This window comes from Nannospalax galili, unplaced genomic scaffold, assembly GCF_000622305.1.
Source record: "Nannospalax galili isolate Female #2095 unplaced genomic scaffold, S.galili_v1.0 scaffold113, whole genome shotgun sequence".
NCBI lineage: Eukaryota > Metazoa > Chordata > Mammalia > Rodentia > Spalacidae > Nannospalax > Nannospalax galili.
Window position 1 is genome coordinate 3,618,681 of NW_008335444.1, and position 12,858 is coordinate 3,631,538.

General features: G+C 39.8%; 1 protein-coding gene across 5 annotated transcripts in view; it reads right to left on the reverse strand.

Moving 5' to 3' along the window:
- Kif14 (kinesin family member 14) overlaps positions 1–12,858 on the reverse strand; it is an 81,210-nt gene that overhangs the window by 12,676 nt on the left and 55,676 nt on the right. For 2 of the 5 annotated variants that reach the window (XM_029562152.1, XM_008830265.2), the window contains exons 24-27: positions 10,641–10,865; positions 10,073–10,257; positions 7,013–7,168; positions 5,151–5,273 (exon numbers count right to left, since the gene is read on the reverse strand). In XM_029562152.1, coding sequence (XP_029418012.1) covers positions 5,151–5,273; positions 7,013–7,168; positions 10,073–10,257; positions 10,641–10,865 — 689 coding nt within the window. Of the gene's footprint in view, positions 1–4,516; positions 4,855–5,150; positions 5,274–7,012; positions 7,169–10,072; positions 10,258–10,640; positions 10,866–12,858 lie in introns of those variants that run through there. The other 3 variants (XM_029562155.1, XM_029562153.1, XM_029562154.1) reach the window with 3 other exon arrangements.

Consider the following 12,858-nt stretch of genomic DNA (forward strand, 5'->3'; position numbering starts at 1 on the left):
AACCAAAGATTAAAGGGGCCAATATAATTTCTTAAGAGTCCATATGTATAGCTAAAGGCTACATAACAAGGAACAATGCCAGATAGGTGATACCTTCTTTTGAGTTCTTAGCCAGGGTGGCCAAAGGGACTCCCAGATAGTAAGCCAGCATAGAATTTGGAAAATGAACAGCAGACCCCAATCTTATCGAAAGGAATATTGACAACGATTGCTGCTAGATGAGGAACAGCTGACCCTTCTAAAACAAAGACCTCTAGATAGGCCGACTAAATTCTCCAGAAGGGCTAGTAGTGGGGAATAGCTGGGGTGCCGACAACACAGCAGACAGTAGCAGGGATATCAGAGTATAAGGGCTCTAGTGGGGGGAGGGAGGCTATGGGAGGGTGCCATCTGGGAAGTGGGTGTATAGTTGAATAAGACGGTTTGAGATGTCCTGTGTGATACACACACACACACACACACAAAATCAACGAATTTTAAAAAATGTATATTTGAGGAGGAAGCATGGAAATTTACGTCATGTTAATTAGTAAAGATGGTAAACATTACTATTGAAATTTACCTGATGACTTTATAGACATACACAGGCACCAAGGATCCAAAAGCAAATGCTATGACTAGTAATAATCAGACACATACAGATTAAGAGATGCATGCACCAACATCTCAGTGTTAGTAGCAAAAACAATGAGTCTTTCTGAAAAGAACAATATATTCTAAAATGAAATGGAGATCTTTTTTAAAGGTTAAAAACTCATAGGGCTGGAGAGATGGCTCAGTAATTAAGAGCACTCACTGCTCTTCCAGAGGACCTGGGTTCAATTCCAAGCACCCACATGGCAGCTACAAACCACCCTTAACTCCAGTTCCAGGGACTCCGAAGCCCTCTTCTGACCTCTGTGGCATTGCATGACTCGGGTGCACTCACATACATGCAGGCAATACGCTCATACACATAAAAACAATAAATAAAATATATTAAAAAAAAGAAAAAAATCTTAAAGGAAAAACTCAATTTTATGTCTTACAGGGCTTATACTGCGTTCAATATTGTATAACTGTATTAATTCAACTGTGAACCTAGAAACTTGCAGCTACTTGTGAAAGAGATGTACTCTTGCTCTGGAGTGTGTTACTGAATGTTAAAGCTGTAGTGAAATGCTTCTTCTAATCATATAGTTATTAAAAATTAAAAAAAAATTATTAAAAAATAATTCTTCGAAGCAGAAAAATGTGCTCCTTAATAATTAGTAGATGTGAAAAACATTACCATTGAAATCTACCCGACGACTTCATATCCATGGTCAGATGCCAAGGAGCTCAGAAAGTATCCGACTGTGACTAGTAATCAGATACATAGAGATTAGAAATGCATGTGCAAATATCTTAATGTCAATTGCATTAAAAATTAATTTTTCTGTATGAAACTGTATTTTAATAATGAAATGGAGATCTTTTTTAAAGGTTAAAACTTCATTTAATTTTATGTCTTATAAGGTTTATACTGAGTACAATATTGTATAACTGTAATAACTATAAATCTAAAAATCTACAGCCAATTTTGAAAGAGATGCATCTTAACTCTGGAAATTGTTATTGAATATGTCAATGCTGTTGTAATGAAATGCTTCTTCTAAGTATGTGGTTATTAAATAATTAAAAAAAAAAAAGAATGCAATGAGCTAAAATCCCACCATGAAACAAACCACAGCATTGACAGACTAGAAAGAAAACAGAACAGAGCAGAGTTCTTCATGAAGAACCCCTTTTCATTTATTTCCTCAAAACAACCATAAAGATATTATCTGCTGCTTTAACACTTAGCACATTCTCACTCATTGCATCTCCACTGAAGGATCCAGGTCACACTGGCTCCATTTTTTTAGCAGCCTCCATCTTGTCAGCCTTAAATCTCTGTTCCTAGAAACTGTAAGTCTCCTTTGCCCCATACTGCGGGCTAAGATTAGGCAAGCCCGGACATGCCCTGCTGAAACCAACCGAAATTCCTGACCATAAAAGGACATCCAGAGGCCGATAGGGGCACCCTACCATAAAAGGAAAAATTTAGACATTCCAAGCATCTGACCATGACTATAACCAATGAACCACCCCCCCCACACACACACAGGAATTCAGAGTTATCCAATCAATTCAAAGGTAGCCTAGTTTGCATGGGCTTTTTCAAGAGTACCCAATCACCGCCCCCACCCCATTGTTGGTCGGGGCCAGACTCCATTCATTGGCTCCTGGAGTCTGTGCCCTACTGGTTGTTCAAGAATTGGAATGCTTTTCAATAAAATCTTCTAAATTTCAAATTTTGGTTGGTGGTCTCCAATCATCCCCGAACCTCGGACCCAACATCCACCTGTCACTATCTTATTCTACATGCTGACTACTACCAGCAGAAATTTTGCTGACAGAATTCCAGCAATAGATAAAACATTTTAGTGATGAACAGCACTGCTCCTGGGGTAAACCCAATCTTGAGATGACAACAATAGATTGAATGTGACCACACAGTCCAATACATCCCTCTCTTCAAAGGCACACTACAGAATCTGAATCAGCTTCACTGACTACTGAAATTGCACAAGACCCAAAGACTTTGATTTGGTGACAATAAGAACTTCTGTTTTGTTCACATTTTAAAACAAATAAAAAATACACAAGTGAAAGAGGGACTGCAACATGTACAAGCAGGAAGTGCAAATTAGCATTTTCCAGGTACCATTTCTTTTATAATGGAATAAAGCTTCAGTGATCAGGTTGATACACCTGTGTCAACTGGGGAATTTCCTCTATCAGATTGGCCTGTGGGCATGTTTGTAAGGCAGTGTCTTGGTTGCTGATTGATATAGGGAGTCCCAGCCCACTGCAGGTGGTGCCTCCCTTGAGCAGGTGGTCCTGGGTTGTATAAGAAAGCAGGCTGAGCACAGGCCAGGGGAGTAAGCCAGTAATGAGCATTACTCTGTGGTCTGTGCTTTAGCTCCTACCTCCAGGTTCCTGCCCTGACTTCCCTCAGTGATGAACTGGGACCCAGGAGATGTAAGATAAAATAAATCCTTTCCTCGTAGCTAAAACAAGCACCATTTTAAAGATCGAATAACAAAGGCACAGGTGCATTACTCAAAACTACATGTGCAGAGTATAAGTGTTTGTGAAGTGCTCAGCCATAAATGAGACATCTATATCACATGCCACCCCTCTCCTAACCCGAGGCTCAAAGACCATCTCAGAAGAGGGGACAGAAAGACTGTAAGAGTCAGAGGTCAGGGAGGACTGGAGCGGAGCAGTGTCTGGTGGATATGACAGAAGTGCTGTACTCATGAACTCACAGCAGCTTTGGCTGCCGCACAAATTCAAGTCAGCTAACACTCCAGCATGGGAGGAGTTTCAAAAGCCCCCTACCCTTCCTTAGCTGAGGAGATAGTGACAGTTGATGGATTCTGGGGTAGAAAGACTCAGTTTTCTTTAAGGGTGTGGCTCCTGGTGCTCCAGTGGATGGTCCCACACCCACGAGTATATAGGAACATAAATTGGACTCAGTGAGTTATTTAAAAAAAAAAAAAAAAATAAAAAGAGGACATAAAGTTGGGAGGGATATGTGATTGGAGGCTCCTGGGGGAGGTAGAGGGTGAGTGAGGGGCAGATATGCTTACAATATATTGTATGCATGTATGAAAATTTCAAAGAATGAGTAAATATATTTTTTGCTTTTCCATTTTTTAAAGGCTATGTGGGAAGCATACAGCTTAAGGTTCATGCCTTTCTCCCAGGGCATTTCACTTCAGTTGAGCTAGAAATACATTAATGCCAAGGTTCTCCTAAAAAGAAAAAAGCCCTAGCTTATTTACACTCTTGCCATTTATAAACTATTCAGAGGAGTAGAAGATATCACTGTCCACAGGATCTACTTTCTACATTAATAGTGGCCAGGAATTAATTGTCTTAACGAGTTGTTACAATATTCTGGAACAGTCTAGTCTCTCAGTTCAATGTCATAATATTTGAATTTTTATTTTATGCGTATGCATGTATGGATGCATATAAGTGCACCCGTGTCATGCAATGCCCAAGGAGGACAGAAGAGGGTGTCAGATCCCCTGGAACTGGCATTACAGACAGTTGTTAGCTGCCATGTGGGTGCTGGGATTTGAACCCAGGTCTTCTGCAACAGCCAGTGTTCTTAACCACTAAGGCATCTCTCCAGCCCTAATATTTGAATTTTTATATCTTCCTAATGCTTGCTTTACCAATAACATTCAATAAAGACAGCTAATGCATGAACAATGAACTTCAATACTTCTGCACATAGTATGCTGACTTCTGAAGTCAAAGAACAGAAAACTGTTGCTCAGGATTTTATGGGTGAATAACTGGGCAAAATACTCCAACTCACTGAAGTTCATGGAATAATAGTGATTCTCATCTTGAAAAATGAGGTTCGCCATCATTATATATAAAGCATCATCTAGTGACTGTTACAGGAATCACTCAGCAAAGAGCGAGCTCACAGCCTGTAACACAGGCTTTATTTATATATATCAGATGAAGAAACGGTCAGAGCACTGAGTGACTTGCTAAACACCAAGAGGAAAGTGATGGAGCCAGGCTTCAAACACAGGTCGTCTAGTGTAAAAACACAGGCCTTTCCTCCTATACCACCTGCACCAGTGTTCTGAGCTCATACATCAATGTCAGTCAGTTAGACAGGCAGAAGCATATCTTAGAAGTACTGAAATCACCAGCTCTATATCTTCGTATGAAATATTGATGTGACTGTTCCTAGAAAAATATTTAGTTCAAGATGAATGGATCAGTAAGTGTTGGCTTCTATTCTTAGGTATCAGAGACCTAAGAGAAAGGAAGAAAAAGACATCCAAAGAGTGAACACTAAGTGTCGCTACCACCCTCCACTCAGCTTAGAAGCATCACAGTGACATCATAACATCTGCTTCTTCAATAAAAATTCAACACAAACTAAAATATATAAATAAGCAATATGTCAACATCTATTTTACTGTATTATACTACTTTTAAAAATATTTTAAAGTATTTCATTTTAGATAATATACATTATGAAATTAAACTTTTTAGATCAAGTGTGTAATTGTTTAGTAGTACGGAGAACAATCTTTTACTCATTTTACCTCATTTTGTGCACACTGCCTTAAGAGTTCTTGCTGAAGTTCTTTTGCTTTTTCTGATCCAGAATCTAACAGAATCTTCATGCCTGTGGTCACACCTTCACAAAGAGCAGCCATGAACTCCTGCTAGAAAGTTTCAAGCATTAACTGGCATATTTGCTTTTAAATTTTTATTACTTTATTTGTGGTGTATGTTTGCGTACAGGCACATGTGTCATGGAGCACATGCAAAGGTCAAAGGACCTTCAGGAGTTGGTTCCACCATGTGGGTCCATGGGATCCCGGCACTGAGGTCATAGGGCTTTGATAGCAAGCACCTTTACCTGCCATCTTGCTGGCCTGGCTTTATATATTTTAAAGTAAGTAAGTTATAAGTCCTGCTTATTTAGGTGTTTAAATATATCCCAAGTTTATTAAGTTCTGATAGGTAAAATTCAGGAGAGAAAAGCCACTCAGGAGGACTCCACACAGAAATCAAAGCAGAGATTTATTTCTAGAAGTCACCGGGAGCAGCCCTCTTCAGGAAAAGAGGAATCTGCTGCCCTTCAGGTTGCTGGCTAGGGGTTTTATAGGGGGCTGGGAATGCGGAAGGTTAAAAAGTTTAAACCAAGCAGAAGGGTTGCAGGCTGCAGGGGGAGGCAGGTTCTGTTGAAACTGCCCCTTACACCGACCAGGGTCTGGGTCATGGGATAAGGGGTCTCTTCTCTTCTAAAATTATCAAAGGGGAAACGGGTAGTGCTGAAGACAGCTCTTGCTGCAATCGGGGCTTAGGTCATAGATGCAGGGAGTCTGTTTGTCCTGTCTGTGAATGGTCAGGGTGCTCAATAACTTAGTTCCTGTATTTGGACAGAGGACTCTTCTTACTATGCTATAAAGGGGCAGCAGTAGGTCAGACCCTAACAAGTTCAACTAACACTAGCATAAGAACTCGGCCAGATGTGGTGGTGGTGCATGCCTTTAATTCCAACACTCAGGAGTCAGAGGCAGGTGAATCTATGAGTTGAAGCCCAGCAAGGTCTACATAGCAAGTTCCAGGCCAGCCAGAGCTCCATAGTGAGATCCTGTCTCGAAACAAAAACAAAAACCCAGTCTATTAGGAAATAAAATGAACAAAAGCATAATTTGGTATGCCACATATAGCATGTTGGAAGAACGTTTATCATTTTGGGCAGCACATTATTTTGCTAGAATACAATGCCTTCTAATATAGTATTGTTTATAGCATAAATAAAGTAGGCAAAAACAAATATCCTAAAATTACTGTTTTTTCATGTGTCGACTAGGGGGACACTGTCACAGTTGATAGCAATCATCAAACCAAGGAGCAAAAGGAGTTATTTTCTTTCCTTTGGTTTTTGAGATTGGATCTTATTATTAGCCCAGGCTGGCCTCAAACTCATGATCCTCAACTGCCCAAGTGCTAAGATTACAGGTATGTACCCACCCCCATCTCAAAAGGACTCTAAACATTTGTAGTTATTTTAAACAATTTTTTTGTCATTATTGTATTTTGGGACATGGTCTCATGTAGCCCAGGCTGATCTGGAACTTATAGCCAAGAATGACCTTGAACTCTTGATCCTCCTGTCTTTACCTCCTAAGTGCTGAGATTACAGGTATGTACCACCACATCGTTATAAGCAGTGCTGGGATTAAACCCAGGGCTTTATGCAGACTAGGCAAACACTCTACCAACAAGCTACATTCTAACCCTACTTTAATTTTGATCACAAAAATTTTAAGTCTTATTGACAAAATATTAAAAATTATATGGAAAAATAAAATGAATCTGCGTTGTGACATGATACTGTTATCGGAAGTCTCTAATGTTCCCTCAGATGAAGTCTTTCACCTCAGTGCCCTACCTGGGCACTGGCCATCTTGTTGCTGTTTTCCAGAAAACAGAGTTTGCTTCCTTTCAGAACTGCTAACTGTCCCACATACTGGGCTGCTTGTTGTATAATTTGGATGACTTTCTTTTGAGCTTCCTTTATCATTGATGAAATATCTGAACAGCATCCCTAGAAGATGAAAATGGACCAGTGTATTAGATTTATGAGATTTTAACGGCTGACAAAGCAAAGACAACATGAAAAGGGGGTTAAGTTCAGGGGCAGAGCACGTGCTTAGCTTGCATGAGGGTCTCAATTTAAGCCCTAGTGTTAAAAATAACAGTAATAAGATAAACAAGAAAATTAATACTGCATTCATAACCTGGCTATTCTTCATAGATGTCTGTGAGTACCAGAAAACATGCAGTCCTGAAGCTATTAAAGATTTATAAACAAAACACAGCTTCTTCTAACCTCAAAGACTTCATACACTAAGACATAAAGCAAGTCTGAAATTAACTAAACATGAGACAGAACTTATAAGTAAACACCACAAAGAGAAACAGCTGTCACTTTGGCCTTTGGGAGAAAGCAAAGGAGCGGTAGAGAAGAAAAAATAGCCAAACTCCTTTAAACAACAGGCATTTCATAGGCACTCGGAGCGCACAAATCTCAAAGACACAGAAACCTGCTCCTGAGTTTCTCTTCTGTTCCTGTCCCACTGCAGGGCTCTCAGAACACTTGTGTTGGCCTGCTTCATGGAAGATGGTAACTATACCGCTACAAGGTAAGGTTCTCACACCACGCTTCACTAGAAGTGTTCTGGCTAACACCAGCTTAACACAAGTCTGAGCTCGACCTGGCTTCTTCATTTCTTATTCCTTGTATTAAGCATTTCCTCAAGGAAATATGTCAAAACCTATAGGTTCAAAGTATTTTTCCTAGAAAATTATGAGATGAAAAGAAATTACTCATCTGACACTCTAATAGGCACTTTCTTGTAACACTGTTTCAGGTGGTAACCAGGTACCCTAACAGGTAGGCTTTATTACTTTTATTTTCCAGCTTAAAAAAAATGGAGGACCTCAAAAAGTTAAGTTTGCCTAAGGAAACCAATTAACTTAGTTATGGATTAAAACGCTGAATTTCAAATATCAATAATGAGTTTTTGGTTTGTGGGTGCATGTCGTCCCCCCTCCCCAGCTATCCTTACAATGCCTCTCTCTCTCGTTTGAGTCTAAGTCAGACCCTCAGCCTCTGGCTCTCTAGCTTTGCTCTCTGGCCAATCCACCTTCCATTTCCAGGGTTCTATGCTGCCAGAGCTTCTCCTTCATCTGAAGCTCACCCCCATCTGTCTGTAGTCTATCCCTGTCCTACATTCATTCTATATTCTCATGACCTACATCCAAAGTGACCCTTTATTCAGTGTTAATAAGATTCATTCAACAAATATCCAGCTAGGCATTTGTCACATTTTAAGGCCTTGTGGCAAAGGATACCCACAGTTCCTATACCGTCTCAGAGCACACTGTTATTTAAGTACACAAACTTATCAAATAGTATGACATATTAAAAGCATAAGTAAAGTACAGAGCTAAAAGATAAGCAAGTAGAGAGGTACCTAACCAAGCTTGGGGAGACCCAGAAAGATCTTCTGGGGGAACACAATGAATATTAAAGATTTCTAAAACTCAGCCAGAAAATAGCCCACTCAGGAAGTACTTGTCACAACAAAAATTCTACACACACACACACACACACACACACACACACACACACGCACAAGTCAGGGCCTGTGAAACGGCTTGGTGGGTAAAGGTGCTTGCCACCAATGCGTGAGTCGATCCCCAGAACCTACATGGTAGAAGGAGAAAACCAACTCCAAGTTTGTCCTTGACTTCCACAAACATGTCACATGATGTGTGTGCCCCTCTCCAACAAATAAATGTAAAAACTTTTTTTTTTTAAATGTGGAAAGTCTCTTGGTGGGCACTACCACATAAAACTTGACCAAATATTCTAGAATATTTTATTATAAAGTCTAATTATCCATCTAAAAAGTAAATCTTAACTCTCTTGGTAGTTTCTCATCTTTCCCCTCATATATTCAAGACATCCCTATCGAGATCTCTGGTATGGCAATGAGGCTCTCTCGAACAGCAGCTCCTCACCTCTTCCACAGTAACAGAACTCTTGATCTTCAACTTGGCACATGGGTGTCTAGAATAAGAAATTCATTTCCTGATGATACACAAAGCTGTTTGGTAAGATGATGAGTTCTGGCCCAGCATCTGCATCATATGATGACTTGTGGAGCCTCCCTTTAAAGGAAGGCCCTTTCCTTCCTTGTCACGTATCCCACCCTGCTGCACACAGCTCAGATGCAGCACTGTCATGGTAGACCATGCAAGAATGAAGACCACACTTCAGCATTGCAGAGTGGAAACAGGAAGGGGCCAGATCCCTCCTCCCCTGGTAGCAGAACCTCATGCCTACCTCTATACTTTATGGAACAGAAAGCAAGCTTTTATCTTGCTTCTTCCTGGTAGCCAAACCTAATCTTACTGGATATCAGATAAGCAGGAAACAAAATTACTTTCCTTGCCACTCACTATATCAACAGGCTTGTGACTAATTAAGCATGAGCTGAAACCCCACCCACAACCAGGGCAGGACTCTGCCTCTATTCCCAATGACCTTAACTGCTGGCTGAGAGTTTATAATGAGAAGTATGAGCCTAAGGTCCAAGAATGCATGTGTTCAAATTCACCTCTATCACCTATGAGTTGAAGAACATTGAGTGAGACACTCATTACCCTGAGCTGCTACTTCCTCACCTGGAAAGCAGCGCCCATTTGGGAGTTGTTATAAGGATTAAAAGGGTCAATATTTATAAATCACTTAGAACCACTGGTATACAGAGAACATGCAAGTCTTCACTCAATAAACCAACTACATCCACAGTCTGAGGACTTCAAAACAGAAAGCTTCTAAAAATCCTTACAGATCTAATTTTGAGGAAGATATAGGTAGGGGAAAGCCAATAATACTTGCAAAACAAATTAATTTTTCAAAAATAAGAAATAAATTTACCTGCAAAAATAACTGTAAGTAGCCTCCCAGTTTTTTAACCTCTTGTCTTGATTCATCTTCAAGCCTTGCTGTGTTGGTACCAGAAGGAACATCATCCAGCCAGTGTTTAAGCAAAACCACAAGCTGCTCAAAAGCACAAGCAGTCTGGATGGTAAGTACCTGTGCTGCTCGGTCAGAAGAGAACACTGGGAAAAAGGAGGAAATGCATTGGAAGAAATAACCTCAGGGGCTGGAGAGATGGCTCAGCGGTTAAGAAATAATCTCAAATAAAAAAACACACACATAGCCGGGCGTGGTGGCGCATGCCTTTAATCCCAGCATTCGGGAGACAGAGGCAGGCGGATCTCTGTGAGTTCAAGGCCAGCCTGGTCTACACAGTGGTTCCAGGACAGCTGGGAATATAGGGAGACCCTGTCTCAAAAAGACCAAAAAAAAAAAAAAAACCACACACATGGTTACCATTAAGACATCTTAACATAGACTGCCAGATGTGCCAAAAAATTACTTCAAACAGTATAATGCAGACAATAATCATTATAGGAGTAGTGAAAGCAGTGAGATTGCTTACGGTTATCTTGACTTTCTTCATCTTGTTCTTCATGAGCTTTCGAAATGGCAAACAGCCCGTTGTAAATTTTAAGAAGATTACTTATCAGGCTATCTGCTATAGTCTTTTCTTCATCATAACTCTGTCCAAGAAAATCTATTGATGAACCAATCAATTCTTTGCAAATTCCAGGAAGAAATGATTCTGCAGAATTTGAGTAAATGGTGCTTGATTTCTCCACTAAGCCTGTGTCAACAGAAAACAGCCAGCTTAAGCCTAGTTTTCAAAAACAATACACTCAAACAGATGCATTAATGCAGGCATATCGTAGATTCACTGGCTAGTGATTTCAAAGTAGATTATTCTCATTTCTATATACCTAGTGAAGACACAATTCCAATTATGTGGAACTCAACAGCTTGAGTCCATGTTTACCAGCTCTTTACCCTTAATATAGGTAACAAGAAAATTCAAATATCCCATGTACCTACACATTTAATCTCCTTTTTAATTTTTAAAAAAATTTTATTTTATTTTTATATTTTATTTTATGAGTGTTTTGTCTACATGAATGTAAGTGCACCAGTGTTATGTAATACCTGTGGAGGCCAGAAGTGGGTGACAGATTCCCTGGAACTGGAGTTACAGATAGCTGTTAGTCGCCGCGTGGGTGCTGGGAATCAAACCTGGGTCCACTGCAAGAGCAGCCAGTGCTCTTAACTGCTGACATCTCTCAGCCCCTAACCCCTAATCTTCCTCATATATTTCTTGATAGTAATAAATTTTTCAAACATCTAGAGAGCTATAAATTGGTGAAATAATAGCAATTATAGAGATTGAAATTAGAAATTTGATTAATTCACAAATTAGAAAAACGGACAATAAAAAACTATATAAAACTATCTCAATGCCTTCACTTTATAATAGCTCTCCCAGCATATCTACAATCAAGACAGCCTAGAGCTACCTGGAATGGGGATCTTGTTACAATTAACATGCTGGTCCCGAGCTCCTGGTCCTCTGCAGCTAATAAATATAGCACATTTCTGGGAGATAGGAAATTGTATTTTCTGCTAGCCTAAGTACTGTCAAAACCAGAAGTAAATGGAAAGGTTTGAAAGCGTTCATTCAGATCCTCAGGAAGTAACTTTATCCTAGAATATAACATTTGAGTATAATGATTATCCTTTAAAATATGATCAGTTTTCTGATCCAGTTTACAGGGAACTGGAAGTATAATACTACTAAAGAAGGAGGTAGAATAAAAGTATAGGGTAGGGGGCCAGACGTGGTGGCACACGCCTTTAATCCCAGCACTTGGGAGGCAGAGGCAGGCAGATCTCTGTGAGTTCAAGGCCAGCCTGGTCTACATAGTGGGTTCCAGGACAGCTGGGGCTACAGGGAGACCCTGTCTCAAAAAGACCAAAAAAAAAGAAAAAAAAAAAAAAAAAAGGGGGGGAAAAAAAAAAAATATAAAAAAAAAAAAAAAAACAACCAAACACAAAACAAAAAAGAAAAAAAAAAAAAAAAGTATAGGGTGGGAAATAAATACATCTAGAACAAGAAACAAAAGCAGCCAAACCCAAAACTACAAGGCAATAATGAATAAGTATCACTATAATATGATACTATGTTATGGTTATCAAAGACAGCTAACTATGTATATTCCCCAAGATTATTGTCCTATTGATGTATTCTAAAATCCAACACCAACATTTTAGACAGACTTGTAAAAATCTACTTAAAAAAACTAAGGTTCTTGAGTTGAGAAGTTAAAAGACACTCATTAGATTTCCAAAGGTAGAAAATGTTAGACCCTAGGGGTAACAACCCCCTCCCTAAGGTTCCTAATGAATGTACCTGACCTCTCTCTCTCCTGCTATCCCCCCATCGCTCACTTTCTCAGTGTTTCACTAAATAGCCCAGGTTGGCCTTGAACTCATGATCTTTCTGTCTCAGTATTAAAAGTGATAGGATTACAGATGTGTACCACCACATCCAGCTCCCTCTCTGTCTTTGGAAAACTTCAAATAAGTAAAGATGTTATAACTCTGACTTCCCTTTAAAATCACCTATAAAAACTTGATTCACACTGGGCGTGGTGATGCACACCTTTAATCCCAGCATTGGGAGGCAGAGGTAGGCGGATCTCTGTGAGTTCAAGGCCAGCCTGGTCTACATATTGAGTTCCAGGACAGCTGGGGCTACAGGGAGACCCTGTCTCAAAAAGACCAAAAAA